The following is a 19,646-nucleotide window of genomic DNA, read 5'->3' as shown; positions in this document are numbered from 1 at the left end:
GATGGGAGGATATAGCTCAGAAGAGTGTGTGCTTAGCATGCACAGGGTCCTGGGTTCAATCCCCAATACCTCCATAAAAATAACTAAATGAATAAATGAATAAATAAACCTAATTATCTCCCTCCCCCCAAAATAAGATGCAGTCCTTCGCCTCAACTTGCCCATGGTTTGTAGGGAAGACCAATTAGTAAAGTAACAACCATGATTAAGAAAGATTTGTGTTATAAGAGGGTGTGCACACATGGTCTTAGAACCAAGAGATGTGCCCTCAGCACTGCCTGACCACTGGGTGGGGGAATCGAGGACAGCCTCTCAAAGGGGATGACCCTTAGGAAGGGTGGAGGGTGAATGCTGAAATGAGGGCCAGAGGGAATGCTGTTTCAGGCAGAGAGCCCAGTACATTCCAGAACTGTACATCATTAAGAAGAGCTGAAGCATCTGAGGAGGGCAAAGAGTGGCAAGAGAATATGTTGGAGAGGCAGGCAGGACGCAGCTGATGAAAGCCCTTCATCTTTGGCTACTGTCCTGTAGACTGTGAGGAGCCATGTGATGGTTTTAGGCAAGAGAAATAGCATGAAAAATTTAAGTAAGGGGGAGAGGATATAGCTCAATGGTAGAGCACATGCTTAGCCTGCATGAGGTCCTGGATTCAATCCCGAGTACCTCCATTAAAAAATAAATAAATAAACCTAATTACCCCCCCCAAAAAAAGGAAACCCAGAAAAGAGGAATTTAAAAAGTGTGCAAAATAAATTAGACAGCTCAAAAGATAAATAAACAAATATTTTTTTTAATTTAAGTAGACTTTAGTCTTAGTCTAGGAGTACTCCTTGCCTGCCACTTTGAGAGTCCCATTTTATATGAGAAGAGACAAAAATAAAAGTGAGGGGCTTTTGGTGAAGTATTTTTCAAAGCCATTTGACAATACGTCACGTACTTTTGTCAGATCCCTGGCAATCCAGTGCTGAAAGGCTCTGATTTCTTAGTGTCTAGATACAGCAGCTGACTAAAGATATTTTTGAAAGCTGCTTTTCATTCTCTTCTTCATTAAAAAAATCAAGAAAGCAGGTAATTACATAGGTAACACTTTAAGAAGTCAAATTGATTGTGAAGCAGTCTCCAGAGGTTCTTATCTTAAACGCTCATCAGAATCTCCACCACATTAAACACAACACATGCCGTTGATGTCAGGGCACACAGCTCTACATGATGGTATCAAAATCCTTCAGAAATCTAACATATCTTTGAGAAACTGACCTAAAAGACAATTTCAAGTTAAATGTCTTTACCTGTCCAGTTTCTTCTTCCAGTTTCTCATAAAGTTTGATGCTATAATAATGTATTTTCTTCAAGTTTATTCCAGGATGAAAGTAAGTTGTTAAACCTGCCTTAAAAGTGGGGAGGAAAGGAAATATCGGGGAAAAAAAAGAGGACATTCTCAAAATGTTGATGGTTTATCTGTTAAGAAGTAATTTACTGCTGGCAAGAAACTGAGAATCATCAACCAGTCCTTTGGGATGAGAACACACATTGCATAAGGCTTGTGACAGTTCTAAAAACCCATTTGAACCATGTAAGTAATGTGAGAGCCAGGAAACAAACATAATATACATTAAGTCCCTAAAAGTTATTCAGGCAAGGGATGTTTGCAGATTCAGAAATGGGACAACAAGTGAAGAAACAGGATGACTTAAATGACTTTAGGAATATATGCCATTGGATAGAATACGAAGGGATGGTGTACAATGTGGACTCAAACTAGCAAAACATGTGTGTTCCTCTAAGGATAAGGACTTTGAACAAGCAAAGACTTTTCCTTCTCCCAGTCCCCACTATTTCCTTGAGTGGAGCAGCCCTCCTGTTCCCTTTCCTGAAATTTCCAAAATCCAAGAATTGGAAAATTGCTGGGAATTAGAACCTGGTGAATTGGTGAACAGACATTTGTCATAGTTTATAATCCATTTGATGAATGAGCATGTAGATTGTAACCCACAAATATTTGCTGAATAAATACTGAATAATCACTCTCAGGAAAATATCTAGCTTTTGTATGCCAAAACCCTTTTTATCAACTCTGGCAGATGCAATGTGGTATCCAGACAAAGAATTCTAAGCAATTATATGAAGCAGGTTCTCTCAGTCAAGTGTCTGGCCCCCTCATTCTGCAGCTAATTTATCCTGGAAAGCACATCTGAACACAATCTGTTTAAAATAAAATTGGTTTAGGAGTATTTATAAGGTTCCTCTGTGGTAGTGGTGGGCATTGGTGGGCAATTGGTTCTCCTGAACTTAAAAACACTCCCCTTAAAGTTCATCAGTCATCCTTTATGGACCAGAATCCTCAGCTGTGCATCAAGTGCTTGTGTAAGTATGTGGACATATGCATGGTTACTTTTTTGGAGAAAAATGCTGGCTCTCATTGCACAGCCCCATAACATGCAACTGTGAGTGGGGCTCCCTAACTTTCAGCCAAACATCCCATCCTTCTTTACATCTTGGTATCTAGTGTGATATGAACTTTTCTAGTTCAATAATAGAGACCCCCTGACCTTCAGGAGTCTCCTAGAGAACGTCCAATTTTGTCTTCCATCTATCTTGAGTCAGTTGAGAAAATCAATATTCACGAGCCCGGGCCCAGGGTTCTGTTCACCATCCACTCCTCAAGATCCTCAAGACTAACCGAGGTTAAGCCAGACTATCAGAATTGGAACAATCCTCTTCGTCCCCACCCTAGAAAGCTATTTTCATAGAATGAGATGATGATTTCTCATCTGAGAGGGTCACGTGGGTTTGTTTTTATAAAACTCTCATTCAAAACATTTAGCCCAACATCCTATTAATATCTCATGGTCTCTTGTCCATCAGCACTAAATTAAAATCATAAATCAATAAATATAGAAGGACCACTAAAGCCAGGTGAGCGGAACAGAGGTAAAGGTCTCAGGCCTGTATTCAGGATCACACAGCCACTATCCTTTGATACAAAAGCCAACATTTACTAAACACTTACCATAGTAACTCTACACATACTAATTTAATCTTCATCACAACCTTATAAGGTGGGTACTATTAATATTCCCATTTTACACATTGGGAAATGGAAACTTAAGTAACTTGCCAGAAGTCACATAAGTAGAAAATGACAGAGCTAGGATTTGAATCCAGAAGCCATATGTTCAAGATTATCTTCTTAAGATTATCAATATCATAAAAGTTGATCACCACACCCCCCCTTGAAGTACACCAACGGCAACACACTATGGAAAGGGGGCTCAGTCTAAAGAAGTCACAGTGGAAGCTATGAAAGGGAAAGAAATCAATTTCACTAGTGCATGATTCAGTGCACATAACAGTTTTGGGGTGTCTTTCTTACTGCGTGCCAGGTAGATCCAGCAGTGAGCTCCGATTTTTCCAGGAGGACCACATCTTTCATGCCGGCTTTGGCCAAGTGATAAGCCAGACTCACACCAACACAGCCACCTCCAATTATCACTGCTTCTGCTCTGTCTTTCCATTGTGTTTCTGCAGATAAGGGTGGGTTTCCCTCTCTGGAAGACATTTTTTTAATGGTAGCTTTACTAGGCTGTGATAGTTACAGTTTTTTTGTTTGTTTTCCTGACTAGTGCACTTCTCCTTACTTATTCCTCTAGTGCTTAACATCTAGTTCCTGTGAGATGTCCATGTACTGATTTAATCATTTGAGGAGCCTAAACTTAACTTAGGCAACCCAGTTGCGGGGGGAGGCATTTGAACCCCATTCCACGTAATCCCCACCCATTGTAAATAACTAATAGAGCTAAATAATTGTGAACAGATGACTTTCCTCAAATAATCTAGAGAATATTTTTCTTAGTTTACTTTAAGAGCACTTATAATCATAAAAAACCATACTCATCATGAAGTTCATTATCTATAATCTTGGATCACCTCCTCCCTCCAATGTGTCCCAGGCTGAAGAGAGCCAGATGGAATACGATGCTCTTCCTCGTGTAACTTCCTCTCACCGTGCACCTACTTCTCTAATTATAATTATTGCTCGGTGGCTTGATATGTTTATTTGTATAAGGGTCTTCCTAGCTAGATCATGAGCTTCTCCAAGACATACTGTAAAAATCAAGGTATAAGTAAACCACAGACCGTATATACACCTGTGTTTGCCTCCCCATAGACCATCTCCGGATAGATAACAGAAGACACTGCCAGCAGTCGACTGGGGAAGGGGGTTGGGATAGGAGAGTCTTGGCACCGGAAACCCTTTGACACTCTCACTCTGGACGGTTGGGCATGGAAAAGAAAACATAAGTAATTCAAGAAGAAACCCCAATGCCCATTTCTGGGGGTCTGAGGCGCTCCTAAGCTGGGGACCGCTTTGGCCCCGCTCTCGCACCCCGCAGCCGCCCAGCCGCAGGTCTCCGAGCAGACCCGGCCTCACTCACCCTTCGCGGCTGCAGACGGAGCGCGGGCGGCCGGGGGTGCCCCGCGGCGGGAAGCGGGGCAGCCGGAGGCCCCGCAGCCACTGCCCGCCTGAGCGGAACATGGCGAGACCCGGGCCAAGGGCGAGGGCCGGGCCCCTGCTCTGAGGGCAGCAGTCGGCCGCGGCGGTGCGAGCCTCCCCCCGGGCGAGGGGCGGGCTCCTGGCCCCGCGCGCTCCCCTCCACCCCGCGCCCGCACAGCCTTGGCGCGATGGCACCGCTCAGAGGCCCCGGCGCTGAGAAGGTGAGTTTGGGAGATCCCGAGAGTTACTCAGCCCTCCTGGCCGCGGGGCTCCAACTCTGACTCTAGCCAGCCTCTGCAGCCTGGGCGAGGCACCTGGACGGCTCTGAGCCTCGGTTTACCCGATCGCGAGTCGCGGGGACGGCGGTACTGCCCAGGTGTTAGGATGAGATTACAATCTTGGGTAACATTTGTGGGGCCTTGACTCGGTGCCCGGCACTGCGCGAGTGCTTTACACAAATTATCTCTTCACGTTTATCCCCGTTTTACAAGGTGAGGAAACTGAGGCTCAGACGACTAGCTCAGGGTCACCGTTCTATAGTCCAAGTGGAGTGGGGATTTGAAATCTAGCCTTCAGACTCCGGCTGCTCTCACATCTTCTACAATCAGCCCACCCGCACCCACAGCCCATCTATTCAATGGCCCAAGAGCTGGTTCCCTTCATGTTTTGGGAAGTGGCCGTTGCCTGAGCCCCCAAACCTTGCACTGGCCTGAAACCTGTCCAGGAGCGGACACTCACAGGCAGGGTTGGAGAGTGGGATGCGAAGGGCACGGAGGAGGGTTTCACCTCATCTCATCAGGTACTCCCTGTCTCTCGGCTCCCCCTTCCCTATCTAGTTGCCAGCTGTCGCTTCGTCCCCCATTTCTACGCTGGTTGTGTGAGTGGTGGGGAGAAGGGGTGACAAAACAATTAGGAAGGACATGAACTAGTACACCTCCAAATTCCTCAAAGCAACCCATCTGTGCCTCCTAATGCAGAAGAAAGAGTGGGGAAGGAAGGGGCGATACAGACTCGGAAACGTGCACCACCATTTTATTTATACTAAAAAGTTAGGAAAAACCAAGATGCTCTACAGTCGTGGGCTCCCTAAATAAATCCAAGTTCATCCACTTAATAAGTTATTAGGCAACCAATTAAAAAGCTACATATGACAACAGGCAAAGTGCTTTGGCAATGTTAAGTTACAAAAGGAGATACGAATCATAATCACAGACTGATCCCAACTGTATAAAAATATTTATCCACACACTGTAAGGAAGGACACAATAATGGTAGTAGTTATATAAGATGTGGAATATAGGTTTAAAAAACAATGAAACAAAAAACCCCCACACATTTTGGACATGTTTTCTGATTTAAAAAGTAAAATATGGGCATTGAAGAAAAAGAACACAGTGCTGATTTCTTTAAACTTTCCCTAATATTATATTCATTTTTACCAGTTCTTTTTTTAAGGCTTTTTAAAAATATGCTGTCTCTGTTTTATTTCTTCCTGGCCTCTGTTCTTGGCAACACCAACATTATCACGCAAAAATACAGGTTAATATGTACCTGGGTGTTAAAATGTGAGTGGGGTGGAGCTAATGTCACCACTCTTCTAAGCTAACAGGTGCATATTAAGAATTCATTTAGCTGCCACAGAGGACTCCTCCAATTGCTTCTTAAACCCAAAAAAGGAGTCCTGGTGGCAATTTCCCACAAATAGGGAGATATTTTAAACAGAATGGACCTCTGGCAGCTTCTTGCAACAGGGTAAAGTTGGTCTTCTCTGTGTATGAATAGAGGTGCCCTGAAGCCAGATCTTCAATCCAAGAGGTGTAGATACTGCTATCTACAAAAAGGGGGCATAAATACCTCTCAGAGCTCATGATCAGATCTGAGGCGGAGTCACTGCCAAACTGAAAGAGAGGGTAGAATGAAAATATGAAAATACTGCAAATAATTTACAGTGCTTTTTATTTTACAGTCCTCTGTCATTCTAGAACTGTCTATATTTTTTTATTTTTATTTTATAAATTTTATAATTTTATTTTAATTGTCTGTATTTTATGAATTTTATTTTTTTAACTTTTTGGGGGGAGGGGAGGAAATTAGTTTTTTTTTTTTTATTAACGAAGGTACTGAGGACTGAACCCAGGACCTCATGCATGCTAATGGCTGTTTAGAAAACTGGCAAAATTTAAAATGTCAGACAAACATCTAGATGACAGATCAAAATGTTTTACCTTTACTTGGCATCATGAGGGCACAGTCAAAATTTACACTATAATTGTCTTAAAACCCTAGCTAATTTTCTGTTAAAGAGTATCATTATTTTTCCTCCTCATCAGGACCAAACTTGTAGCATATGTGAGCTATGTGACATTTTCAAAACAGTCCTGTCTGCTAATTCGTGGCGTAGTTTATGAAGAGCCCGCTGTTAGGTGTTTATGAGGTGGTAGGGACAGAGATAAGATGTCACCTGAGCCTCAAGCATCTCACAGCCAAACGGAGGCAGCAGGTAAGTAACCAGGTGCTGCGGTACAGGTGATGGATGCAGGAACAGAGGTTGTATGAAGGTAAGCAGGATACAAAGGAGGATGTCATCACAGATAGGAGAAGGGCAGGCAAGGCGTTGCTCTGGCAGCAATGGAAGATAGTTTAGAGTAAGCTGGAGTGAACTAGAGAACATTTCAATCGTCCAGGGGGCAGTAAGGATGGGGGGACATATATGAGATGTGTTAAATGGATACATGTGGTGTAACCCTATGACAAATGGGATGTGGGAGGTGAGAAACTAACCCATAACACCCAAATTGTGGACCAGTGTTTTGTTTGATGTGTAAGATTAAATTTGATTCTTAACATGGTTAGCTTCATTGAAATGGGTTAGATTTTTCAAGACAAGATTTTATGCAGAGGACTACACCTCTGATTCTCTCTCCCCATGTCCCTCTGCAGCCTTTATTTATCATGCTGGGCCGTGATGACCTGTTGCTCTGATGGCCTTCCCCAGGGTAGCCAGGCTTGGAGCTTCTTGAGGGCAGGGACCAGGTCTTATTCCAGCATTTATCCCTCTTGCCTAGAACTAGACCTGGCATGTGGGAAGGTCTCAATGCAAAGTTGAAGTTTTAAGTCTTTTTTTTTTTGTTTCAAAAGCACAAAACAAAAAGAACAGATTTCATTTTATGTAAGGACTAGAGAGAGAGGTGAGAATCACAGAATATATTAACATTTCTTCTATATTCAGCTGAAATTCATCTTTAGATATAAAGTATAGAAAAAGAAACAGAGTCAGGAGCTCTCTCTGTCAGAAGAGTGTTTATGGCTAACACAGTACTAACATACTGCTCTCCACAGGAGAACAGAGATGTGCTGGGATGGTGGCCTGTGCTCAGTCTCAGTCCAGCTGCTTCTAATGTACCTTCCTGGGTGGCAGATGTGACTGGTTAGAAGGGGCAGTTGGAGCCTTTCCTCCCCCATTCATGCTCTGGTCTGTGGGTGCTGCTGTAGGCAGGGCTGAGATGAACTGTCCTGTATTTTCAATAAAAGGTTGTGTCTCAACTCTTGCCATCTACACCAGAAGGACAGGGATCCCCAGGGAGGGGTGTGGAGGGGTGTTTGCTGTTTTAATCAATCACAGGGAAGGCCTTTCTGAAAAAAATGACCCTTAAGCGAAGACCTGAAGGAAGTGAGAGGGCGAGCTGTGCAGGCGTCTGGGGAAGCACTTTGTTGACAGTGAAAACCGGAAGTCTTGGAAAACTGCTCTGGATGCAACCTTTTATTCAGGCTACGGGTGGGCTGACTCTCTAGAAAGGTAGTAAAATAGAAAGAGACTAGATGAGGGACTTAAAAGATCTGAAGTCTGCTTTTTTACTTATTGCCGCAAACATGTTGAACAACCAAAATAACGATCATGAGATCAGTACTTTCACTATATCTGACTTGGGTTAAATGGCATTTGAGCAAAAATAGTCACAGAATTTTGCACAAACTAAGGACCTGGATTGTCCAAGACATAGAGTCTACTCAGTCTTTCTGAAACACAATTAGGCACTGATGATTTTAACAGAGTGGGGGCTGCAAGAGGACTGTACCACCTTTCCTAAATTTAGAAACTGCTTTTAGAGAAAAAAGAAGGGTCTTAGGTGATTTTTCTTCTCTTCTTCCAGGTATTTTGGAACATCGGGATAGTGGAGAGGTTGTGGTTGGAGATGGCAGCTTTCTCTTCAGTCTGGAGAAGAGGGGCTATGTGAAGGCTGGGCTCTGGACTCCAGAAGCAGTAGCAGAGTGCCCTAATGCAGGTTGGTGCCAGCATTGCCACAGAGGGTTTATCTGGGTGACATTTTGCTTAAATCTGACTGAAAGTAAGGAATAGCGAGTGTTTTCTAAGGACTGTTTCATTTGCCAAAATGTCCAAGATGTCAAGACAGTGACAGTACATGTGTCAAACCAAATAGAAGAAAATGACCTCTCTCTCTCCCCATCCTTCCTCCCCCTTACACATACATACACACACACACACACACACACACACACACACTTGCATATTCACATATAGGGGGTACTAAAATGTACATCTTAATATTTGTTCCATGAATATGTCCCTCTTGTATACTAAAGAGTTTCCTTAACATAGCAAAATTGTTACTGCTTCAGATGCACCTTTCTTGCTAATTTGCATACAATATTAAAACAGTATGTTTGGTAGGGATGATTAATGGTGGTAATCACTAGCTTAGCATAGACAGTAGACAGCAAGGTTCTGTTGGGGGAACGGAAGGAGCAAAGAAATAAACACAGTTTTATCTCATCCTCCTGGCTGAAAAAAAAGAGTTAGAGGTAGAAACTGTAATTGGATTGGTTAGTAACATCAAATTAGAACTTAAATTCTCTTTTTGCTCTTTTTTGTATTTGTTCTCCTAAATTAAGAGTGGAAAATAAGGCCAAAGAAGAAAGGGGTGAAACAGGATACAAGCTGGGAATGGAACTTCTGATTTGCTCTGATTTTATTCATAGATGCACAGTGTATCAGACAAACGTGGGGTCATGTCTTGGTCCTTCTGATCAGCTGAGTGGCCGTGAGCAAGTCATTTGAACTCTGAGAATCAGTTTCTTCATCTGTCACATGGGCGCATGACAGGAGCTGGTTGTGAGGACTCGCAAGTTAACCCACGTGAAATGCCCCGCATATCATGAGTACCCGATGGCCCTGGTTATTGTTTCATCAGACACCCAGTTAGATGGTAGGGCAAAGTTCTGTCTCTCTAGTACCTAGCAGGAAGTTTTCATCTGGCCCAAGAAGAACGTGTTCTTAATTTTAGAAGATCTTTTTTGCTAAACCAGGAAGAAAGTTGAAATAGCAAGGATAAAGATTGAGGTGGGGGCGCGGGGAGATGAAGAGAGAGAGGACGGGTTTTATGATGGGCCAAGGAAAGCTCCCTGACTGCGTCTACCCAGCTGCTTGCCGTTAAATCCATTAGATGGGGCGCCACCCACATACGGTCTGCCCACTGTGAGAACGCCCTCGTGCTTCTTGGGGGGCTCCCCAGTGCCGACTGTAAGTAGACCAGCTACATCCTTCGTGACACTGGCAAATGAATAAACCCTCTCTAGACCAAGAGACCCAAGGGACAGCTGGCCACCCAGGCCTTAATACCTGCACGTGACCACACCAGGCGACGCAGCCCATCAGCAGGTCAATACGAGGCTACTCTAAACAGCCCCCACTTCATGGGGTCTCTGCCTTGTCCTGTCCCTGAATTTTACTGACCTGAATCGGAATTTCTTTACAAGTATTAGGTTTGGAGTTGTGTATGATTGAAAGAGATGTGGGTGGGTAAGCTGCTGCTGAAAATGATAGCTTCTGTGACTTTTCATTTTTTTAATTTCAGTGAAAAAAACAACTCCTTCGTAGTCGGTCACCTTCACATGGAACTCTTGAGAGTGGGATCAAATGTTATGCAGACTTTCACCTTTTCTGCCAGTGAAGAAAATATGGACCGTCAGGTAAACTGTAATGTGGAAGGTGGGTGGTGGGGGAGGGAGCCAGGGCTCGTCTACAATAAAACCACCTCTTTTGGGGCATCCATGGAACTGACCCGATGTGTTACTACACTTCATTACAGACTCCGCCACATAAAATGTTTATTAAGTAATTCATCATTATGTAAACATACACGTGCTAAATAAACGAGCTTTTTCTGTCTCTTTATCTAGGGGAGGGAGAGAGGATAGAATTGGGAGAAAAGAGGCCATTGGAAGGGCATGGCCGTCCTTCTGTGCTATTTTCTTATAGAGAAAGAACACTTTATAGAGGCTCTTTTTACTTTCTCATTTCACTTTCTTCTCTTCTGACTTCTCCATCTGGAGACAGGGTGGGCCTAGGGAACCCAGCACTGGCCTAGGAAGGAGAATGGGGTTTAATACCCAACTTTGCCACCTACCTGCTATGTAACTTTGTGCAAGACACTTAACTGCATGAAGCAGGGATTTTCTCTGCAAAATGGAGATAACCTATGCTTATATGCATAGAGTTGTTGAGGAAAGCGGATAAGGTGAAGGATATGGAAGTATTGTAAGATACTCTGCAAGTGTAGAGTGTTATTACTTGTAAATATTAATGTCCATTTATTCATTCAACCAACCAACGTTTAATGAATACCTGCTAAGTCCGTGCTCTGTGGCAGATACAAAGATGATCCAAAGGCATAGACCCTGTTCTGAAGTGGCTCACAGGTAAAGGGTGGGAGACGAACAAATGAGCATTTACTAATGTCCAGTGTGGTCAGCACAATAACGGAAATGCAAGCTCCCTGGTGGTAGAGGACACGGTACCCAACTCTGCTGGTCTTCTCGAATTGCAGTTTAAACCAGTGACTTGTACTCATCCTGCTTGCTCATTACCCCCTCTGTTATCTATTAAAGTTCACCTTTAAAATGCCAGGCTCACCATTGGAGCTCTTGCTGTCCAGCCTCAGTGGGAAGCTGTCAACTTCGCTGCCTGTGACCTTGCCAGAGAAGTAGCCGGCAAAGGTGATGCTTTGATAGCGGGGGAGGGGGGGGTCTGCCAGACATCATTGTACAAACACTCCAAGGATGAAGCAAGGATTAAAACTTTTTGACTCCAGCTAGAGATTTTTGCCAGGAAAAACGTGGCTTTCTTGATCACAGAGGTAAGCCTAGAGTCACACGAAAGGATCACTGTATTTTGGCAAAACTGCGTAGCCTTCAACTTTCGTGAGGGTTTTGGACTGTCGCGTGCCCTTGCTTCCTCTGTGTAGACGGTCGAAGGCTTGTGTGAATGCACTGTGGTCAAGGCAGCATCTTCTTGCTTGAAGGCCAGCTTCTCAGCGAAGCCAAAGGACAGGCTGAGAAGGGCCTCGCTGCAGCCGTTGGTTTCCCTCTGGGTGGCTGCAGCAGCTGATTCCTGCGGGTCCTACAACATGGCGTGAGAGGAAGGGGACAGCGATTCAGGGAGCATCCTGTCCTGTGGGTGGGCAGGGCTGGAAGGAGCTGTGTGGTGAGAGGCTGTGAGGGAGCAAAGCCCGGAGGGCAGGCAGCTGCTTGGGCTCATCCAGGCCTCACCGATGATAGCGTTCAGGGCCAGGGGGCAGTTTCCTTGCCCGCCTTCGCCCACACCTTGCTCACTCCCATCTCTCTGTTTCACTAAAGCTGTAACATGTGAGTGAGTGGTATTGTGAAGTTAGAATCCATAAGTATTGTCACTGACTGGACATGAAGGCCCAGAATATTCTCTTCCTGGGTATGGAGAAAAGGGAACCCTCCTACACTGTTGGTAGGAATGTAAATTGGTGCAGCCACTGTGGAAAACAGCATGGAGATTTGTTTAAAAACTATAAATGGACTTACATTACGATCTAGCAATCCCACTCCTGGGGATATATCTGGAGGAAACTCTAATTTGACAAGATAATTGCACCCCATGCTCATAGCAGCACTATTTACAAAGCTAAGACATGAAAGGAAACTAAATGTCTATTGACAGATGAATGAATAAAGATATGGTATATTTATACAATGGAATACTTCTCAGCCATAAAAAAGAATGAGATAATGCCACTTACAGCAACATGGATGGACATGGAGATTATCATATCAAGTGAAGTAAGTTAGACAGAGAAAGACAAATACCACATGATATCATTTATACGTGGAATCTTCAAAAAAATGACATAAGTGAACTTATTTACAAAACAGAAACAAACTCACATAGAAAACAAACTTATGTATATACATGTATAATTGAATCACTATGCTATACACCAGAAACTAATACAATATTGTAAATTAACTACACTTTGACTAAAAAAAAGAAGAAAAAAAGAATATTCTCTTCCTTCCATGTCCAGAATTTAAAAAGCCCTCATTCCCTATTTCCCATCACAGTTGCTACCTTCTGGAATCAAGCCCTCAACCCAGGTCTTTGCCCCCAAAAAGGACAATAACCTCCCGACTGCTAGCTCCCCAATCACTTCATTGAACCCACTGAAAACCTTGCTTCGTCAACCTTCCCAAGGCTCAGGGCCACCCCAGCCTGGCTAACCCACCAGGGAAAAATCATCTGCAGGAACAAGCACAAACGCCAGCCTATGTGATCTCCAGATGGATGAGAACAGAAGTTTGTTTTTTAAGAACCTCTCTTTTGATTTTCTCCGCCAGTCCTCACACACTGCTTCTGCAGAATCTGTTTCTAAGTCAAGAAGGAAGAAATGGGAAAATGTCTGTTGGCTTTTCTCCACTTAAATTAAGGTCAGCTTTTCAGTTGTGGTGCTTAAGGGAGCCGCTGGGAAGCTTACCCCTGCAGATGGCCTGGGCTTACCAGACACAGAGGCCTGTCCACCATCCACAGAGATGCCCGGTACCTATCGCTCCCCTTCCTGTGCCCCACGGTTTTCATCTGCGGAAATAATCAAATTTTCCTTCCTACTTTCTGGACCACTTATGAATATCCAACTAGAAGCGAATATAAAAGCACTTAGAAGTGTAAAGCATGATAAACTATTTATCATCCTGCAGAGATTGCCCCAGTTTCATAAAGAAGGAGTTCAAAATTTATTAGTAAAACTCCTGTTCCTTCAAAACTACAATTTTTAAATACTCAGTTACATTAAAGCCTTTTTAGTCTGAGCTCTGAATGAAAAAATATATATTATTGGTAGAAGAATTAAAAGATTGACTTAGAAACGTATTCTTCAGTCCGTCTGATAGAGACATGTTCCTTAGTACGATTTATCACATACATGCAAAATTTGCATTCTACCTTCCAAAATCAGCTTTATGTTTGGACCAATAGAAAAAAAATAAAATTTCTCTTAATATTTTGAACACGCTGAAGAAGCTGTGTGGGCTGTGGAAGTCTTAAAAGAATCCAGAAAACCCGTGGCAGCCACCATGTGCATAGGCCCAAAGGGAGATTCACAGGGTGTAACACCTGGACAGTGTGCTGTGGAACCGGTGAAGGCAGGTAATTTGGACCCATGATGTGAGAAGCAGTTCAGTTATTGTCTATGTATGAAATTTAACAGCGTTTTTTAATATCATGAGAGCAGTTTGGAAATAAAAGCATTAACTGGAATCGGTCTCTTTATCTGTAACATTGGGAAGTGGAAGAGGGTAGCTAATCTCTAAGCACCTTCCAACTATTAGAAAAGAAATTTTAAAAAAACAAGTGAATCAATTGTGAAACAAGTAAATAGATTTACTTCTTGGACTAGGGGTTTCGATCCTTGGCATGAATTGTAGATTTGGGCCCAGGACCAGCCTGAAGACCATGAGGCTCATGAAGGAAGGCCTGCAGGCTGCAGGGTTGAAAGCGCACCTGATGGTGCAGCCCTGGGGTTTCACACGCCTGACTGCAGCCAAGGAAGGTTTATGGATCTCCCAGAATAGCCCTTTGGTAAGCTCAGGTGCACGTTAGAGTCCTTGTGATTTCTTGTTGTGACAAAATGGACATGGCTATAATGAACGACAAGACAGACCTAAAATACGAGGCTACCTAAGACAAAGACACTGAATGTTAACCAAAAGTGAGCTATCTGAAGAACCCACCCTCTAAAATGAATAGTTTTTTAATTGAAAAAATAACACCCATCAGAACATCGATCCTTTGAAAACCAAGATGGTAACAGGAGTGCTCTAACTACTGTATTACAGGACTGGAGCCCAGAGTTGCAACCAGATGGGATATTCAAAAATATGCCAGAGAGGCCTGCAACCTGGGGGTCAGGTACATAGGCGGGTGCTGCGGATTTGAGCCCTACCACATCAGGGCGATGGCAGAGGAGCTGGCCCCGGAAAGGGGATTTTTGCCACCAGCTTCAGAAAAACATGGCAGCTGGGGAAGTGGTCTCAGTATGCACATCAAACCTTGAATTAGAGCCAGGTAGGAATTTTTAAATTAACATTACTATTTTCCTCTCATCTCTTTTATTTATTGTTGTAAATAATTATTCATGCACATGGTGATAAAAATTCAAAGCACAGAAGTGTGTAAAATGACAATAGAAGCCATCCTGTTCCTGACACCAGTCCTACTTCTAAGGGTCACCTGTTTGCCATTTGTTTTGAAGTCTTATTTGTTTATTTTTGTTTTATCAATTTTAAGTGGTAATTACTCTTTATGAAAGTTAAGAAATTTAAATCACATAATCTTCCCTTTCCCTGTTCACTTCCCCCAATTCTGACTTATTACATTTTTGCTTGTTCTGTTGGTTATCTTTATAAGTTTGAATTTCATATTTAACCAGTTATTTTTAAATTCATCAATATGAGGCAGTATCTCTTGATTCCACTCTCTGTAAAATAAGAATTGACTCTGCTTCCCTCTACCTTTCCTCCCTCATCTACCTCATGGCTTCTTGAAGGTATACCATTTCTTTCAAATCATCAAGGTTTATAACCATTGTGTTCTGCTTTGTAATTATAATTAAGTTTTCCAAGCTTTGTCTGTAGATTTATTATAAAGATATAAAGCTAGTAAATAACATTTACAGAATTATTATAATTGTCATGTTAAAAAAGGAGGGCTTATAAAATATAATCAGAATACAACTTTATTTTTGTTTCCTTTTGTCTCTTTAAACCTGCTCCATGGGTGAACTCTTTTCCTGTGTTCCTGTTTGAAAACACTGGCATGCCCCAGAACTTCTTTGAATACTCTTAGGCGATAGAAAGCCCATGACCATTTGACTTAGCAAACACAGTGTTAACACAGTAATTAAGCATTTAGTTTACTGGAACAAGTTTCAAACTTAAAACCTGGAACAAGTTTCAAACTTAAAACTTCTCCTCTTTTCCAGCAGAAGCTTTTAATATGCAGGAAACCAGGGAAGGCCAGTCTGAGCCTTCTCCCTCTCTGTCTTATGCTTCCAACCTTCCCTTCTCATCTTGTTCATCATGGTTTCTGACCTCTTCAGATTCAAAGACCAGCAGCCTAAAAGGAAGGCCACGTTCTCTGGGCCTGGCAGATCTTCATGAGTGCGTTTATGGTTCTTTAGACGCTTCCCCCTGGAAACTTCTGTGTATATTTCTCATGTCACAGGCATTGCATTTTTCTCTGAAAACTTTTTCTCTGCTTCACCCTCAGATCCTGATTTTTATCAGCAGGCCACTACAAATATGCTCCCATCCTATTTTGGGAGTCTCATTTTCCTTCCTGGTGACTCTTTTGGGTTTGATTTTAAATACCCCTAGGCTGGCCCTGCCTCTCCAAGAAGGCTTAAACTGCCTAGAAGACTTTTCATCCTTCTTCTATTGAGACAAACTTGGAGAGTGTGGTCTGATCTCAATTTAACCACATCCTCTTCACTCACCAGCCAACCTGCTGGTCTCTGGGATCTAGATTTTCCAGTGTAGAGTCAGGTGAGTCATCTGTCTGGTTCTTAGCTACCTACTTTGGAATTTCTGCAGAGTTTCTGTCTTGCTTTAATATCTGATATCTACCATATCTTGGTGCCTCCAGTAAAATTTTCAATCTAATATCCTGGTCATGATTTTCTAAACATCATTCACTGCAGAACCAAGCGGTAAGCATGAAACTAAGGAGAAAGAGAAATAAACCTATTTTTACAAAACTTGAGCCCTTGTAGGAGAATGTTCCAAGCATCAAGGTCAAATTGGTTCTCTTTTCTTACATTTCATCCGTAGTCCAAATTCAGGCCATATATTAATTTGTTTCCTCCTTGGACTGTGTCTTTCTTTGTACAGCATTTGGTTTTCTAGGAATTTCTAATTAACTTTCTTTTTTATTGTTGAAAGAAGAATAAAAGGCCTTCACCTTCTCGAAGATCTTCCAATATCTAAATTATGCTATTTGTTATAATCAATCACTTTATTTATGGAAGACATTTTTCTGGGGTCCCCTTGAATTTCTCTATCTCTTTCTTTCTCATCTGTCAATACAATGCCACACCTTTTCCATCTTCTAGAAACCAGCCACAATCTCGGCTATCTTCTTGAATTAGTGCTGCTATGTCTTCAATCCATTTTGTACTTTATTTCAGTGGGACTTAGAACAGTCTTTATTTTTGCACTGGAACAACTTTCCTAATGTAAATTAATTTGGATTGTAAAAGTAGGCAAGAAATCATTTAGGCAAACACTTCTTCTGGGAGATAGGGATATTTATTCAAGATGTTTTTTATAGGTCTCAGGCTTAGAAAAAAAAGTACTAAATAGAAATATAATTAAAAGGTGAGGAAATCATACTTTGGTGATGATTAAAATAGTTCATATAAGTGAGAAATGGCTTATTTTAATAAGCATTGTCTAGGGATCCTTAAAACTCATAAACAATTAAAGATGAAACATTATTCTGTAGAATAAAGCCAGAAATTTCTTACACCCTAAACTCCCAAACATACTGATGTTCGCAAAAATTTGTGATTACACAGAAACCTGTAGACACCCTAGATTTCTGACATTTTCATCATCCAAAAATATTGATTTATTCATTATTTCATTAAGTAAAGTGGAAAAAACTGTAAAACACACACACACACACACACACACACATATATATATATATAAATATATATATATTTAACATAGAGGTCTGTGACCAGGAAACTTTGTACTCTTCTTTGTCTAAAAACAAGGAATGAATACTGACAAAGTAATTTGTATTCTGTCCTTAGTTACTTTTTGAAGAATTTTACTTTCTCAGTACATTAAAAACTGGCTTCATATACTTGCCATTATGTTATTAAGTAGACCTAGAAGGACCCCGCTATAGAAATTTCAGAATGAATGTAATTCACAGAACCATGTAAATTCAAACACATTGCCTTTTTCTGAAAGGCAGTGTGAAACCCAGTGACTATTATTGAGGACAGAAATGTAGACTCCTGGCATTAATGGATATGGGCATATTTTTTGTCTGTATGTTGAGACTTAAATTCAACTTGAGCCTGATCATCCACTAAAATTATGTGTATTTAGCAAATATGTATATAACATATTGGGCTTATAAAATAGGTATGAATCTTTCCATTAATCAACTATGTATTTTTTAAAACGCAGGGCTAGAAGAGAGTATTGGGAGAATCTGCTGCCAGCTTCAGGCAGACCTTTCTGTCCTTCACTGTTAAAGCCAGACGTCTAAGGAATAGTGAAAGAAAACACTGAAATAACAGAACGGAAAGCAATCACCCTCAAGTCCCACTTGGAACCCTTCCTTGCCTCTATCCTCATGCCACCTTGATGTCTCCAGCTGCTGAACAGATAATATGTTGTCAATTTAAAACAGGATGCGTACTGCACTCCTGCTGTGGTTGAGTGCCAAGCAGGATGCTGGAGGAGATGCAAAGATGATGAGAAAGGCTCCTGGTCCTCCAGATACTTCCTGTGCAGTAATGCTGCAGGGCATGCCTTGAAGGTCATCATGAATAGCAAAACTTGTCTTGTAGAGTGAGTGTGAGATTTAAAAATAACCAGAAGTCACTGAGCACCAAACCCAGTAATTAATTCAGGTGACTAAACTAGGCATAGGAGGAAGATGGGGTGGCATTCTAAATTAAAACTAAATCAGTGAGTCTGCCTTTCTTAAATGATTTCTATAATGACTCCAAAGGCAATCCCAAATGAAAAGAAGCAAAAAATATTCTGAGCAATGGCAGGATTATTGAAGTAATCATATAACCATCCAAAGTGATTGCTTTCAAAAAACAGTTTTACTTAAAGATGTTAAGTCCTAGAATTTTTTTAATGTGTCTCTATAATCACAAATAGCTAGATTACAAACTACTTAAGGACAAGAATCATGCAATATGCTTCATATATTTTTCTTTAAAGTGTTTAGCATTGTGCCAAGCATACTAATAGATACTCCATAAAATACTTACTGTTCATTGTTTAAAATAAATAAAAATAGATAAACAGTTTTAGGAGAACGTTTTTAAACTTAGAGTTCAAATCTATCTTGGTCTAACATTTTCTTGATTTACATTGAGCTATTTGCTATGTGCTGATTTCTCCCTGTTTTTTCAAAAATACTGTTATCAATTTGCAACAATTAATAAAATTAAAAATAATTTACCTTTTATAGTGTTTGAGTATTTGAAAATTTTTGACCATTCTTTGGAATAATAACAAACGTGTATTACTTATCATATTCCAGGCTCTTTCTTCTCTTTCTCTTTCCCCTCTCTCCCTCTCTTTCTCCCCTCTCTATTATATATTTATATATATAAACATATATATATATATATATATATGACAAAAGCCATCCTTGATTTATGAAACACATAGTTTTCATTTTGAGTGTAGTACACTCAACTTGGAGCAGAATGTTGATGAGATAGAAGTTGGTAAAACTTCCCAGGGACAAAGAGGTAACCAATAAAGTCTTTAAAAAACAGATTTCCTACACTGGGAGATTCAAAATTTATATAGTAATGGGATCACAGCTTAGGTAATAATAAAAACATATTTAAGAAAAGTATTTCAATCATGTGGTTCTAACTCCAATTTAATAATTGTGCCCCCAAATACAGTAAAGAAAGTATACTTAATACCCTACTCTTGTTACCATGGTCTGACAATACTAGACAACACATTACCATTAAAAATATTGGAAAAGTGAAGACAAAATTGTATTTTATGCAGATGAAATAGTTACATTGCTAGAACTCTCAAGAAGGTCATCTAGAAA

The 19,646-nt window shown here is 41.3% G+C and overlaps 2 protein-coding genes across 2 annotated transcripts in view; one reads left to right on the top strand and one right to left on the bottom strand.

Annotated features, from left to right (window-relative positions):
* Positions 1 to 4,537, bottom strand: part of DMGDH (dimethylglycine dehydrogenase) — a 56,880-nt gene extending 52,343 nt beyond the window's left edge. The window contains exons 1-3 of the mRNA XM_006197600.4: positions 4,437 to 4,537; positions 3,374 to 3,548; positions 1,290 to 1,388 (exon numbers count right to left, since the gene is read on the bottom strand). Of these exons, the coding sequence (XP_006197662.2) occupies positions 1,290 to 1,388; positions 3,374 to 3,548; positions 4,437 to 4,537 (375 nt within the window). The remainder of the gene's footprint in view (positions 1 to 1,289; positions 1,389 to 3,373; positions 3,549 to 4,436) is intronic.
* Positions 4,538 to 10,391: 5,854 nt separating this feature from the next.
* LOC102542906 (S-methylmethionine--homocysteine S-methyltransferase BHMT2) lies at positions 10,392 to 18,224 on the top strand. Its single transcript, XM_031674704.2, is given in 7 exon segments — positions 10,392 to 10,483; positions 11,455 to 11,647; positions 13,812 to 13,961; positions 14,212 to 14,328; positions 14,331 to 14,393; positions 14,651 to 14,879; positions 18,017 to 18,224. Coding segments are annotated over 7 exon segments (912 nt in total). The 5' UTR covers positions 10,392 to 10,405; the 3' UTR covers positions 18,099 to 18,224.
* Positions 18,225 to 19,646: the final 1,422 nt, after the last annotated feature.

This window comes from Vicugna pacos, chromosome 3 (assembly GCF_048564905.1).
Source record: "Vicugna pacos chromosome 3, VicPac4, whole genome shotgun sequence".
NCBI classification, from domain to species: Eukaryota; Metazoa; Chordata; class Mammalia; order Artiodactyla; family Camelidae; genus Vicugna; species Vicugna pacos.
This window is presented reverse-complemented; position numbering and strand designations above follow the sequence as displayed.